This window comes from Anser anser (assembly GCF_964211835.1).
Source record: "Anser anser genome assembly, chromosome: 1".
Lineage (NCBI taxonomy): Eukaryota > Metazoa > Chordata > Aves > Anseriformes > Anatidae > Anser > Anser anser.
The window spans coordinates 90,570,954-90,586,762 of NC_139720.1; the positions used below are offsets into that span (position 1 = coordinate 90,570,954).

Consider the following 15,809-nt stretch of genomic DNA (forward strand, 5'->3'; position numbering starts at 1 on the left):
ATCTCCCAGAAGATTTTTCTTAGGCCATTTCTTAGTATTAGTAGTTGTCTTAGTATTTCTTAGTGACAGCCTTCCATGTCGTACAAACAAATGTGCACGCAGAGCAAGGCTTTTAATCTAGCCCATTAACACAAGGTGAACGGGTTACACAGTCAGCCTCTGATCTAGTGAATAGTTATATGAAGTGGGAAAGGCCAATCTGTGAGCAGGTGGAAGCACTGGGCAGTGGATCCTCACCTTGAGGTATGGAAGATCCAGTCCTGAGTCTCCAGTACAACCAGCACACACAGACACGAGCCTGCACCTGAATCTTTTCTGTGCGGCTTGAGCATCTGAAACACTGCGCATCTGTGGCTGAAGCATCTCTAAATACAGTTGACTGTTTTTACTTTTCTTTCAGGAGAAACCAAAGCTGAGATGCATTTCTACATACAACTCATCCTCAAAACCGAAATCATTTCTACCAGCAATGGAATTTTTGATCAGCTGCCATTTTCTGTCACACCATGTCCCTGAAAAAGAAATGACTGATCCTTTTAATGCCCACAAGACTCCAAATAACTTAGAAATATATATATATATATCAGCCAAATCTAATTTTCTTTACTGTTTTTAAACACTCAAATATTGTCATGGTAAGAAATTAATTATCCAGGCTCATATTTACTACAAATGAGGAACTCTGGGGCAAATGAGGAACTTCAGGGAAACAGAAGGCTTCTTGTTAACTCTGTTTTGTTCTGAACTAAGGCTGCACAATCAGTTGTTTTGACCCCTAGAGCAATTGGTCCTGACTTGTCATTGGGACAAATTGCTTGGTATCTGGGATGGCAATCCGTCATCCAACTACTCAATACACAGCATACCAGACAATATCTTATCAGGAATCACTAACAAGAAGATATAGAATCATATGAAAAAATAGAGCCCCAAAGGATCAATAACAGTGATTTAGTGCATCCCCCAACCCTGGTGCAGGATCATTAACACCCAACCCAGTCCTGAGAGATGTTTGTGCAACCCATTCTTTTACGTAGTCAGTGCTTCCTTAGCATAAATGTCATGTTAATGACCCAAGACACAGTGGTAATTGTGTCTAGCTAAAGGACTAAAACATTAAGTAACTGGTGAAATACACAAAATAGCTTTTAAAAATTAATAGTCACAACTTCTGTTATGTTTTGTTAGCTGGAATCAGGTTACCTTCTAGAGGTTTAGGGCATATTAGCCCTTCTAATGGAATATTTATGAGTACATGCAACTTGAATTCTGATTTATTTTATTTTTTAACATGGATAATACCATTCAAGACATCCAAAGCAATGAAGACTTCCTTAAAAAATTGTTTTGCTGTTTGATCAATCCCATTTTTTACATTAATTTTTACCTACATAACAAAAAGTTGTTTATGAGGATACTGAGTTCCACAAACCGTAATTTACTTTGGGTTCTATCTCCATTAACATGTAAATTAGCATAAAAGGAAATTATTATTTTGTTGAAACAAGTGGATCCTCATAGCTACACTAGAGGCAGCTTGGAGGGTTTTGTTTTGGCCTACAGTTTGGTACCCTGACTGAACAACTGTGCACATGGCTCAGAGCTGGCTGAAAAAGAGCTGTTGGTTTGGACACACACGCTCTCCTCTCCTGCAGACACCTGGAGCAGCTTATTTTCCCTCTAAAGGAATCCAGTTTCCGTGCACTGGAACAGTGAAGCATCACAGGATATGTTGGGATGACCAAGTAAAGAACCGGGTCCCCTCATGCACACTAAAACTGCTCTGTTTCTCCATCCCCAAACGCAGGCATGCTTCACCCCATGTTTGTCACCAACAGCCTCTCTGGCACACTGGGGAGCAAGAAGAAAAACATTGGCTGTATCAAGTGTCACCACGAATGAGATCAACTGTTGTTCAGTAATTTGTGTCAGACTCCTTCAGGAATTACCTGCTGGGGAAATTGTCCACTTGCAAATAGGTGAGAAGCTGTTTGTAGGGGTGCGTGTACACACAAGCACAAAACAAAACATAAAAGTAAAATGGTTTTTCCTTTGAATGGACATTTTTCAAGTCTAAAAGGTGTTGCCACAACTTTTACCCACCTGTGATTTTTCAGTGTCACTTCCCATTGTGCTCCTTTTTAGCTACAAGAAATGAGAAAAATTATGAACTATTTTCACGAAATATAGAGCTTTATTTTACTCAGGGTGAGAAATTAAGGATGCTCTAGCTGACAGCATGTGGTTTCTATTTCTGTTTATAAGCAGCCTTAAGATAGTAGGTCAAAAGGATTAGAGGAAGGTCAGTGTTACTGTTTCTTGAGGGAATCCACAATTGCTGGTTTACTTCAATATTCTTGCTTTCCAAACAAAGTGGAAATCTTATATGACAGGGTTTTTCAAACACCTGCTCATTTTCTTTTTCTTTTCCTTTAGTAATTGAAGTAAAGGTTAGAGTTATGTGTTTATTTACCTCTCTTCTCTTCCCTCCCCTCCTTTCACATATTATATAATAAATATAATACAGAGGGAGAAAAATATCAATTTGTTTTCTGATAGAGACCCTAAAATATTCATCTTCTTAAAAGTGCAAAGCAAATAAAGAGCAACATCAGTACAAGCCACGTACTATTTAAGGCAAAAACACATGGAGGAGCTATATCGTCTCTGAGCTCCATCACAGTCAAAGACTGTAGAAGAGAAAAATTTTCTCTACAGTTCAGACTTTTCATTTCCCATTCACTCACAACTATCTGATCATGCTGTTCACTAGCATCACAGGGGAAAAACTAATTTTGTTCAAATCAAACCAGTTCATCAGTTTATTAACAACCTGTAAATAACCACCAGGCTGTTAACTATACATTCAGGATGAACATCCTTGATGCATCAGGTGAATCACAAGGCTAGGCACTCATAAAATATTAGCATGCACCCACAAGCATCCCACACCCTTCTATGCCTACCCCAAGAAGCTACACTTGTGTCCCAGCCACGAGGCCTGCCAATGGCCCTCTGACCCCCACCCCCTGGTGCTCAGCCCCCTTCCTCTTCCAGTTAATTCCTTTCTCCAGAGTTTCCTTATATTTCCATGGTTCCTGTTTCATCCAGCTGACGGTCATCTTCTCTAGCATGACAGGTGTTGGTTGTTACACACACACACACAACTTACACTCATGTCCTCCGTTATCCAGGGTATTTTGGCAAAATTGGCTGTGTGTGCACCCCAAGGGCTAGCCATCCTGTGCAGCCCCCTGTTGAAAATGTCGGAGGGGAAAGACTGCATCCTGAGCACAATACTGTAACAGAGGCAAAGCAAGTGAAGCACATTTGCATATTTCTGAATTGCACAGTGTAAACCTAACTCTATTAGGACCTATTTTTCCTTCCAGAAAAAGGACTGCAATGCTCCAGTTGCTTTTAATGGTTGAAAAATCATGTTCCCTTGAGTGAGAAGATAAGCTGAGAGGATTTTAATTAAAACTCACTCTTCCTCATCTTTATCCCAAAAGTCTGTTTCCTGTTAAAAGAACAAAAGCCAATCTTTCTATCATTCCCTGACACTCCAGCAATGTCTTGCAGACTACCTGTTTGCCCTTTTTCATAAGAAAACTAGATTGCACACAAGTATTGTAAAATGGGACCTATACATGAGCAGACACATCCTGAACTCCATTATAAGAACATATTTGTAGCAAAACAACTTGCAAAATGACAGCGTTGCTCTGCTGCTTGACGCAGTATTTCCTTAAAAAATGCATACAGCACTTTGTATTGATGCAGTCAAAAAGCCTACAGCAGTGAACTGCACACTACTCTTCCAAGGTTGTCTTCATGGGGCTGGTCACTCTCTGGAATGGCAGCAGTGAGGATGCTAATGAGGCTCATCCATTGGTTTCCTGCTGTCGAGGGAGGTCAGGGACAAAACAGACCTGCCAACTCCACTAGCTTTTGAGGTGGGCAGTTTGTGGCTCATCTGTCTCTGAATGATGGGCAGCTCAGGTGAATCTCCTGTGCCAGATGAAAGCTGGGTGTTGGGTGACGGGAGAAGCAGTCTGAAATCAGTGCTGACAAATAAATCCCATCCTGTACCTACCACAAAGCTACACTTCTAAATGCAGCCTGAAAAGCATCTAGGGGCTCTGCTCATCAGTGAAAATTTTCACAGAACCACAAGATTTTTATTTTGTACAGATCCCATGGGTTGATTCATTTAAAGCTGAATCAACAAAAACAAACAGAAAAATGAACAAAAGACTTGAGAAGACCTAGAAACACACTTATCATTGTCTCCGATGGCAGTGCTCAGTTCTCTATATGGTATCTAATTTTTTATATGAATACATAGCTATGTATTTCTTTAATATGAAAATAAATGAAGAAGCCAAACAAGTAGACTAAAAAGAACCAGCTGAAGCATATGTGAAGGTCTGTGCAATTAAGCAGCACACTTAAATATGGTGAAACTGAGTTTGTTTTGATTGTCTTTTCTCAGCCTGTATTTATACAGTGGTATTTTTAGGGGCAAGAAAGATACTGAGGTGCAGAAGAAACCATTTTTACTGTTTTTCTCCCTCTTCCATTTTTATCTTTTGTTTAGACGAGGGGAGAATTAGTTGGCTGGTTTTTAATTATTATTTTTACCATAATTTTGTTTATGCTGCAGTTTTCATAATTTTGCCCTGAACTCATTTGATTACTCATCATATTTTTACTTTCATTTGTAGCACTGTTATCTTTTGATCTTTTTCTGTTTTCCTGTATATTTAAAGATTTCAAAACTAATTAAGATGATTAACTAAAAAAGATTAATTGCATTCATAAATGAGATGTGTCACTTCTGATTAGCAGGTGGCTCTTTTGTGTTTTAGATACATAAAAGCAGATGGAAATGTGGCAGACTTAGCTATATTTAATCTGCCCACTTCTTTCCAGACTGCTCTGCTTTCCAGTTAACATGGCTAATGACAACAAAACCTACGGAGGATTCAGATTACTTATATCTTTGTCATTTCTCATTTGGCAACAGACATCTCACTTGGTACCCTCATGCATTCTTAACTGAGTTTCTGAATTATTTTTTATAAATATTTTGTCTTCTTTCTACTCACAAGCTTCAAAATGCCTACAAGGACAGGAGGATAAAACATACTTAAACATAAGTATTCTCTTTCCTATAATGGGGTGCAATTAAAAGTATAAATATTCCTTGGTGCTGATTTTCAAAGAAAAGCTAAGCTGCCTAAAAATACTCCCCCCCATTCTCTTTTTTTTTTTTTTTTGGCTATATTTCAAAATAGTAGACACACTTCTTTTCCTATATCCAGGATTTTGTCTCAGATATTACCAGTAATGCTGCTGTGAATCGGCTGATTCACTGTACCATGTTGTCCCTTTCTTTAGGTTTCTTTTTAACTCTTACTTTTTATATAACCTGTGTTTTCCTATTTCACTGCTTGCACATTACTTAATCTTTTTGCTGCCACCTTTGTTACAGCATCTGCAACTCATCCCTTCTCCAGATCTTGACTTTTTCTCACTTCAGCAATTTTATCACTGACATACCCACTAAAACTTAATCCACTTCAGTCAAAATCTGTGCATCTGATCCACATCTTTGTAGTAATACATAAAAAGATACAAAAATGTGAATTGCCATTTCATTCCCACATGCGTAGCCATCAGAGAAGGATGAAAATACACTCAGACACATCTTGTAAGTTCATATATTCAAAGTGCTGGGAAAAATAGACCACATTTTCCTGTTTGTATTTGCATTCTTATAGTGTCCTTTTTAACGAACTGTGTGAGATTTATTTTTCCTTTCTTATCAGTGTTTTGTTTCTTACTATTGAACATAGATACGCTAAATGCATAGCTCAACAGGAGGTTGCTTACAGGTTTTATGCATCTTCACATATTTTTTCCAGTGCTTCAAATTACTTTTAAAAGTGTATAATTCATTGTAAGGCAAATATTAAGGATAATATCAAGGATAATGTCAAAAAGCTATTTCTTTGTGGCATTGCCAATCAGCAACAGTTTTATCACCACACACATAAGAAAAACCACAAAAAATAACAGTCCAGCCACATGATAGTATGGGAAATTACTTGTTCGTAGAGGCCTGAGAAATGGTGCTAACTTACAAGTTTTATATCTAAAACAAAACACACATTGCTTTGAAGTACAGGAAAACAGTTCAACAGCTGAAGTGTGTCAGGAGTCAGTTTGCTTTTCATAATATAATTCTTATAAAAGAAGTTCAACATGAATCAGAAGTTGTCTACTTTAAATTACAGTACTTACTAAATTTTACTTTGTGTATTCTCATATGAGAATAATTCTACAGAACGTTATCTGAGATTTATGCAAGTAAATTTTGGATATATGTTTCAAATAGACTTGACACTAAATTTCTGAGGATGAGGCACTTTTGATTTAAGTGGAGGAATTCTAGAATAAGTGAGGAAAAAATAAGTCACACCATAGGGATCAAATTATATTGAAGCAAGAAAACAAGTTCTTTCATACCATAGTCTGGTGTTTTGACTGGCTTCAATGGACTGCTTATGTAAGACTACAGGAAATTAGTAATAATTTTTGAGATGTTGAGCAAATTATTTTGTGCTGTATGAGGTAACCAAAAACTGGGCAGAAGATAATACGTAAGGGACAGGAGCCAATACCTGTTGCTTAAAGTAAAGGTGCACTGGGGGGGGGGGGGGGGGGGTGGGAACACTACCAAACCACCATACATAATGTCTGGTTATGGTACTGATTTCCACCTGCATTCAACAGACAGAATTGTTGCCCTCCTTTTATCTCAGTTCTTCTCTAGTCACACAAGCACTTTAAACTATGGTAATTGAAATGCAAAAATGTGTAGCTTTTAGCTAGTAGTAATGACAAAGTGTGCTAAGGCCCGATCATAACTGAAAAGGGCTACAGTGGTGTTCAAAATAGGAAAATATGATACCAGGGGATTTCCTGAATTCAAGGCTTTTACTATATCCAGTGAATATTACTGTGAATAATAGCATGCCAGAATTTTAAACCAAACCCAGATCTTGTCTCTGACTCTTGTTTAAGGTATTTGTCTTCAGTGAAAAGTTTAGATGCATCTGGACTTCACAATTGCACCAGAAGTTCACGAGTGCAGCTATGCACAGACATTTATATGTTGTTCAAAAAACAAAACCTGGAAGGTATCTTTGCCAACAAATTTGAGCAAGTGCTATTAGTACAGACGCTATTGAATACTAGCATCCTGCATCATATTTTTAAAGCACTGTTATAAGGAACTGTATGACTCAGGGAAATGGTAATGGCATATAGAGCCTTTCACCTCTAGGTCAATAGTTATAATCTGAAACAGACGGAGAGAGCCCAAGAGTCAATGCCATGTAATTCCCGTCTACTGACTTTAGTAAAATTAGTCCGTGGCCTCCAGACAATTTCTGTAGAAGAAATACTGTAACCACAATAGGCAGGAGAAAAATCACTGGCACTAGTATCTGGCATTGACAAGAACAGGAAAGCCAAGAAATTGTCTGGGGGAATATGTGGTCCTTCTAAAATAAGTAAGTGGAAGTGTTTCAGTAAAGAAAGTACAGGAAAACAACTCGTAGTAAGCTTCCATCTTACCATGGCACTGGCAGCTCACTTGCACTTGAACCCTTTTGAAATTTTAAGCATTTACCACTCATAAAAAATATCAGACAATACAATTCATTTTCTATAAATGCTGAGCAAAATCTATAACCTGTACACATTAATATTTTCTGTACGTCACTTCAGTAACAACATATAGTCTTCAGCTGCTGTGACATACCTAGTCTAATTTGCAGAGCTGTGCATCGTCATCACACTAAGAGGCATTCAGCCTTATTTACAGATCTGTAAAAAAAACTTTTGTCAGAAACTCCCATCGTGATGGGGTTCCCAGTAATTTACTCTATGTTCTGATCTAAATTTGTGAATATGTAACCCCAAATTGTTGCTCCATACCTCCCACCTCAACATTCAATGTAACAAACTATATTGGACAGTCCTTGGCAGTTTAAGTTGTAAAATACTGGCTATCACTGCTATTACAGCAATAGACTTCCCACTACAGAGAGATTTAAAATAGATAAAAAACAAACATATGAAGGAAAAACACACAATTAAGTCATTCTATATTAAGTTGAAATATGGATAACCTCTACACCACCAAGAATTTCATCAAATTAAAGAAAAGACATCAGGATTACCTTTAGCTGAAGATGTGCTAACACAGGCGACAGGAGACTCCTTATCTGGTGATTTCTTTTCCATCTGCAGCATATACAAATCAGTCAGGAGCCTTATATAGAAGCAAGGTGTGTTACAGGCAAAGCAAGGCTGCATAACAATGTTATTTTTTAAACAAACTTTGGGTCCTCTTTGGAAAGACGATCTGGACTAGTTTATTCTAGCATTAACTGTGAAACTCAAAGAACAAGTATCCCCAAGATGAACTGGGAGCCCTGCTAATCTTTAGCAGTGGTAACACTAACAAATCTATAAAACAAACTGAAAATTGCATAAGTAGTGGGACTGAAACTGAAAAATATTTAAGTACTTCAAGACATCATGGGCATGTAATGATCACTAGAACAAATGTAGCTATAGACACTTGTAACTATCATCACATGTAACTGTCAGACACTTCCCTATCATCACGTGTGACCTTTTATTAATACTGATAAACAGTGGCATTTAGTTTGGATTTATAGTGCCTACCTGATGGTCTCATGCTGTCTGCAGGAATGCCTCCTTATACTAACCAATATAAATGTTATCCTAGGACTTCCAAATAAGCTCTATGTCTTTTCAATTTATAAGTGTTTAAATGATCAGAGATATCAGGAATCATTAAGGTTTAGAATAAACTGTTTTCCTTAAAACCTACTTTATTTACCTACAGTACCAAAAGACAAAGTTCAGCTCTTACATCAGAAATAAGGCATGTTGATACTCTCTAACAAACACAGAAATTTTGTCTTCATCAGCACCTCCTTAAAGAGAGGCATAAAAACAGACAGTAATTGGAGGAGCCATTGCTAATGGTTTTCTTCAGTTCTGTTATTTTTATACTCATCAGTTGTGGTCATTTCTTGTGAATTACGGATACAAGTAAAGTGGCTAGAGACTTTTATTTTTTTAAACAGAGATTAAGGTTTGATTGACTTTACTTTCCCCACCCTTAGAATATTAAACTATTCCTTTGGTCATGAAACACCGCTATTTCTCATACACATCTATTTTCCCTTAGCTTATACTAAGCTGCATGAAGTCTGACAGTTCCTATGCCCAGAAACAGCTTTCAATAGAACAGCACAAGAAATTGATTATTATTCTTATTATTATTGGTTCACTAGTGTTTTTTTTTTTTAATAATTTTTTTAATGAAATTGAATTAAATAGAAAGAAGAATGTAATTTAAAAAAAAAGGCAACCATAACACTTTCTGGGTGATTTTTTTCTCTCCATCCCCACCCTTCTTTGGAGTAGGCAAAACTGAGAAGACATACAGAAAATAATAAATTCCTTGAACCTGACATGTAATCAGCTAGTTTCAGTCAACTAAAGAGGCATTTGTCTTTCTTCTCTCTCTCTTGCTTTTGTTTAGTGAAGGTAGATTTATAGTATAAAAGCCAGGATTTTGGCACCTGTTTTCCCAACATTTTTTAATGAAAACTGACTAAATCCTCCTCGGACAGGTTTCAAAATAGCAGCCCCAATTTTACTCATTATGTTTTTTAAGTAATACAAAGAAGGCGACTTCCAGCTCTAAGAGTACATAGTCACCAGGACCTTTCTGGGGTGATGCAGCCCACAGGACATTTGGGGGAAGACAGAGCCGAAGCTCAGATGGATGGCCCCTTGCAGTCCTCTGCCCCATCCTAGCACCCCTCTGAGGGATCACCTATTGACAAGAGGAATTAGCACATGTCCACATTGATAACAAGCTGTTGATAGCCTAATTTCAAGAAGAACGAACAAAGAAAAAATATCCCAAACCTCCTCCCAGCACTGCCTCTCATTTTTATGCCTAGCAAATGCTTCCCACTCTCCTTGTTGTCAACCCAAATTATCCCCTCCACCCCTACCCTCTCCTCCCAGGTTTCCAAATTTGATGATGCTGGTGGGATCTAGCCAAAAGGCGAGTTCAGTTTCTCCCATCACCCTAATCCCTGGCCTGTGACAGAGCAGGGAAAGAAGATATGGGAGAAGGAAAGGAAGATATGAAGCAAAGAGGAAGGCAGAGAGGTAGCTAGCCACCACCAATGCATCTTCTTTGAGCTGAGGGACAAAGTTCTCAGAGAATCATGTGTGAATGCATTTACCACATGCATTTGTCTAAACCCAATTATTGGTTGTGTTTTATTGTTTTTTGTTGGTGGTGGGTTTTTTGTTTGTTTGTTTTTTAATATATATATTTTTAAGCAGTTTCTTTTTGCTATCCATTAACTCCACGAAGATAATTCATAGCGTTCTGTATAGCATTACTGGCTTGTAGTGAAGCTGGCTGAACTCACTGCAAAGGGCGTTAAATTAAATGAAGGTAACAGTTATGAACTGTTAGTCGTAATTTACAGACTGTGGTGGGGGGAGGACAGAGGGCACGGTGCGGTTTTCACAACGTGAATTAGAGTTCTCTGGTGAAATGAGGGTGCTTTGTGCTGATTAAATTATAAGAAATGTGCACCTGGGCCACATAAAGGCCTGATGTTCTCTCCCTATAGGTTGACTGATAATATAAATGATGTACATCATAATTTCAGCATCGTCTGAAAGTTTAATACATGTAATTGTGATCTGCTTTTCTTCTCTGAAATTGCAAACACAGCAAAATTGCAGGCTTGGTGTTACTGATGAGTCATTGTTGGTCTGCTATATCTGTATTACAATGGTCATACATAAGGAGAACTACGACACCCAGATTACTGCCATTATCTGTTTCCCTTACAGCTGACTGGTTCAGAAGGAGCCTGGGTCAAGTAGCAGGGAGAAGGAACTGAATTGGTGGCTTTTAACAGAAATGAGTTTGGTATGATCTCAGACATTTAAAATGTAATGTAAGTGTTATTCATGGTAGCTAATGGAAAACACACTTAGAAAAGCATAAGGTGTACATGTAAAAGCAAAAAAATAAAACTTTAATATATGAATGCAGAAAAATGAGTGTGTTCAATAGTAGGGCCTGTGGTAGTATACAATATAGAAGGGAATTCAGCTGATTTTGCTGAAATGGCAGCTCTGTAAAAGTACTTTCCTATCTTCTCTACCCAATCGCTGCTCCACACACCTGCCTACCCCAAAAACTACTATTTCTGATGTACTGTATTGCCAATGATTTCTTGTTTAACATTGCTTTCACAATAACTCCAGAAGTTTGGGTGGTGTGTAGTTATATTAATCTCTTCTGTTAAAGTTTCAAAAAAATAAATGTGGAGGTTTAACATGATTTCAGTTATTAAGCAGCTGAAATAAAATAAATTACTGAAGGAATGCATTATTTCTTTAGGAATAAAAAGGGGGAAGCTGAAGAGAAATATCCATATTTATTAGACCAAAGAGAATAACATTCACCTTTGTAAATATTATAGAAAAGGACTGTTGGGAAAAAAATCTTATGAAATGATAATTTGTGGTATATACTATATACTTGCACAAGAAGACACTCCTGTGTAAGGGCTTGTTTGGTTGGATGCTCACTTCTGGTGTTGCATACCTGATTTCTCTATTAACTCGGGTTTTTGGAAAGCATGCAGAGAGAAAACGGCTTTGTTTACATTCACTCTTTCTTATGTGGATCACAGTGTGTTTGCATGCTTTTTGCAGAAATAAAACTCCCTTGAATATGGTGTTGTTACTCTTGAATTAAAACGATGCAACTCAGTCAAATGATGCCTATCCCATATTTACCTTGAATAATCAGCTTTGAAAGTGTTATTGAAGAGAGTAATACATAACAGCTCGGACAACAGCAAACTCAAGACAATCCTTTCATAACCACCTACCAAACTCACTGCTACCCCAGGCCAGGTCAGAAGCAGACCACAAACTTCACTAACTCGAGGATCAGTCTTGGTGGGTATTGTGTAACCTTGGCAAGGCTGAACTCTTTCACTCAAGCTCCTACTTTGTTTTCTAATCTTAAGAAAATATATTCCCCTAAACCCAAGACCTGGGGTACATATCACACAGCATAAGTGTGATATATAGCAAGAATTTGATTAGGTAGATAGTGAACATGCACCATGGTTAGCACAGAGGTTATGACAAGTTGTTGGGAGGTGAAATATTACCTTCTGCCTGGGGATAGGGTTGGCACCTCCACTGCAAAGAGTCTTATAGCAGATGGTAGCAAACTGCATAACAGCACACATATTGCAATATTATCTTGTATAAAAATGAGCAACTAACATTATTGGTTTCCCCCAAAAAAGAGAAAGTGTACACAGATTATGTTTCAAATTCTGCTGGTAGAACGGTTTAACCTCTTTCTTTAAATGCAGAAATTGTCATTAAAGCCTAAAATCTTCCAGGTGGAAATTATTCCTTTTCCTATTAAGGAAAGTAACCAAATGTACGTCAGCCAGTATAAGGGCTTACCTTCGTTTCTTCTCTGACTAAAACTGAAAATCATTATTTCCTGCATGAGGCTGAGTGGACGTAAGGGAATACAGGAAGGTACCCAAGGTAGATTTAAGGTACTACTAATAGCAGCTCTCTTAGTATAAGCTGTAAAGCTCCCATCACTTGGTTTATCCCTGGTGGATACAAAGGGAACAATTCAGTTTGGAGTAAGCAGAGATGTGGGCCCATAGAAATCCCTGGACAAGCTCTCTGGCTTGTGTGGAGGAACAGGAGCTACATACCAAGCTGTTTTTCTTCTGAACACAGGACCATCTCAGGGATTAAACACTATTTTGGACTCTCACTGCATTTTTTCCCTTCAGAAATAGATAGAAACTGTAATTTAATACACTTAACTGTGTAAGAATTTGTTACGTTTTAAAATTATTTTGGCAGAGGAGACTTTCATCATCTGAAGGAGGGAACTAGGGCCTTGCAACATATGGTCTTGGAAATTTAACCACTCATGTGAAAGGCTTAGTCTTACATTAAAAACAAACAAACAAACAAACAAACAAACAAACCAAACTTATGTCTCACTGCTTTTTGGGCCAGTAATAAGGGTAAGAGAAGCAAAACGGTCTGAGTAAAGGACTATACAAGTCCAACCGATTCTTCCACAAGTTGGAAGTTCCCCCAAATATATGGGGGATCATGGCATTGGTTAGTTGATTTCACACAACTTGCAAGGACTCAGTCCTTCTATGCCAGAAATCTATTACAAAAATGAGCATGCCTACACTGGCAGCTGGAAAATAAGCAAATTTTAAGTTTTCGTAGACAGTGACATCAAACTGCATTAAACCATTAAACTGTAGATGTGTCTTTAACATCTAATATTTTCTTCAGGTTATAAGAAATAATCAGAGAAAATAAGCCAAATAGCATCTGAACATGTAAGGCGACAGAAAAAGGCTGTTGGAACTAGGCAGGTCCTAGGAAGAAATCATGCACTAGACATGAACACCACTGAGCCAGAAAAGAACAAAGCGTCAGGACACAACTGCTTATTTATTAAGCAATGTTCTGCCTCCCTTACTTGCAGTGCCTAGTATCTCACTACGGTCTCACTGGGACTATTATCAGAGCAAATTACTACTCAACATGAATAAATGTGGAAAAGTCTAGGTCTAAGCTTTTAAGTGTTTTTTTAATGTTTTAATGTGTTTTAAATTGTTTTTATTATTATGCACAGCTACATGAGAGGGGCAATTCTGTATAGATGAAGCTGAACCAAGCTCTCTGTTGAAAGGTCAAGGCTTGTAAGCGTTACTAATTAGGGACACAATCATAGAATGAGTTATGTTTCCTTAGATAAAGAGACATAGATGTTGTTTAATGTTACATGAAATCACTTTTGCTTCTCCACAGCAGAGTTTTAAATTATCGTGAAACAGATGCCCTGGTTCTTAAGCCGCATTCTGCCCTATCGAGTAGGTGCAAAATCACACACACATATAAAGCAGGTATATACTAGACTATTTCAAATTTCAAATAAGGAAGCTTATCTATCACAAAGGTTTTGTCAGTCTCACAAGAAGAGAGGCTAACATGAGATTTCTCTGTCAGAATCCAGCTCAGTGAATCAAATGTCACTGTGGAGGAGGATGTGATGAGAGCACAGAGGGTACAGAGAAGGCAGGAGGTGATATACAAAAGCTGAAAAGTCTATTTTGTGAGGTCAGGGAGGTGACAGTTGGGACCACTGAATCAGAATGGCCTTTTCTGGCTGCAATTCTCATCGAGGTGAAGGCTGCTCTCTTTTAAAGGAAAACTGTTGCAACTATCACATTGTACAGCTGGTACGCAACTGTAACTGGACAGGAGAACAAAAATTCACCACTGCTAGCACTGACCTTTCTTTACAATATCTAAAATCAGTACAATTATTTGGAATTAATATTGTTTCCTCTGATGGCCGTACACAGTCCAGTTAGACAATGGGCCCAATGCCTATTAGTCAACTGGTTATATTTGGCTGGTTATATTTCAACTTGTACCGCTTCAAGAAGATCAGATGTTAACAAAGTGAAGACTGAACCTATTAGAAGCCAACAGTGAATTGTTTCCATTCAAATCACAAGTTAACCTAGTACATTGAGACTCATCTCTAAGACAAACACCCAGATTTTAATTCCTGTTATTAAGGTGATAGAATCCATGAAAATTTACAGAGGTGAGTGCAGAGGTTACAGCCCTGACAGCTCTAGATTGCTTTGTCTAAACTAATAACAACTCTGAATAAAAGGCATCTAAGTCCAGCTGTACAGTCTCACACTTAACTTTTCCATTAGTGTCACTGGCTTCCCAGGGGTCTCTTCTAGTACTTCATATGTTTATGGACAAGACGTAAATGAACCTATATGCATCAGCTGGGCTCAGTGAGCATCTCGCTTTCTCCTCCTCTGCTATCCATCAATGTTACTTCCTGTGATTACAATTGAATCATGTCAAAAACACAGGCATACCATGAAAAGCTAAATAAAAGGCCTAGAACTAATCCTGGAAACCTTATTCATGCAAGGAGGTGCGGTGTGAAGCAGAGGTACCACAGTTGATGAGACTATTGCACCTACATGTGTAAGTGGTACAAGTGCCTCTTGCAGACAGATCCCTATTGGTTTCCACTTAGCTTTTCCTTTTTGCTGCTCAGCATGCAGTGAGTTTATGAGAAAGAGAGGGGTGTATGTGGTGAAGTCACGCACAGAGCATGTGAAATAATAACGCTCTTACCTGCACTCAATTCACAAAGAGGCGTTGCTCCTGTTGTGGAGCTCCAGGTTCAGTGCACACCTCTTCCTCAGGAATTCATGCGTAACCTGGGACGGAGTCACCTGGTTGTCCAAGAGAGCAAAGGTAGCACTGAAATACAAAACAGCATGGCCTCTGAGAACATCTGCTCATATTAGGATTGGATTTGTTTTGCAACCATGACTTTAAAGATTAAACAAACAAGAGATGGTTTCAAATCCCGGTTTCAAGCCCCGGTTACTCGCCAAGGCGATCGGTCTCTGGATGCAGGGAGTGCCTGAGCCTGTTGCTGCCATCTGAGGGAGGCAGAGATACTGTGTGTGTGAGGTGCGAGCAGGTGGATGACCTGGTCCGCCTGGTGGCAGAGCTCAAGGAGGAGATGGAGAGGT

The 15,809-nt window shown here is 38.3% G+C and overlaps 1 protein-coding gene across 2 annotated transcripts; it reads right to left on the reverse strand.

Annotated features, from left to right (window-relative positions):
• Positions 1 to 637: 637 nt before the first annotated feature.
• Positions 638 to 3,904, reverse strand: LOC310900071 (uncharacterized protein). Of its 2 annotated transcripts, XM_083837390.1 has the most exons (5): positions 3,797 to 3,904; positions 3,173 to 3,299; positions 2,104 to 2,145; positions 1,950 to 1,987; positions 638 to 1,851 (listed from the first exon to the last, which is right to left on the reverse strand). In XM_083837390.1, the coding sequence occupies exons 1-5, from the start codon at positions 3,886 to 3,888 to the stop codon at positions 1,815 to 1,817; spliced, it is 336 nt and encodes a 111-aa protein (XP_083693516.1). In that variant the 5' UTR covers positions 3,889 to 3,904; the 3' UTR covers positions 638 to 1,814. The 2 variants fall into 2 exon arrangements, 1 of the variants encoding a protein (XP_083693516.1); XR_014584802.1 differs by lacking the exons at positions 3,173 to 3,299; positions 3,797 to 3,904 and adding an exon at positions 2,967 to 3,049.
• Between the last annotated feature and the right edge of the window lie 11,905 nt (positions 3,905 to 15,809).

Excerpts from the sequence above, each read along its gene's own strand:
- LOC310900071 (XM_083837390.1), bottom strand. The coding sequence starts at position 3,888 with ATGAGCCTCATTAGCATCCTCACTGCTGCCATTCCAGAGAGTGACCAG. Across the intron at positions 2,146-3,172 it reads GGATAACGGAGGACATGAGT|CTAAAAAGGAGCACAATGGG; the intron begins GTAAGTTGTGTG and ends CATTTCTTGTAG. Across the intron at positions 1,852-1,949 it reads GTGGACAATTTCCCCAGCAG|TGTGCCAGAGAGGCTGTTGG; the intron begins GTAATTCCTGAA and ends CTTGCTCCCCAG.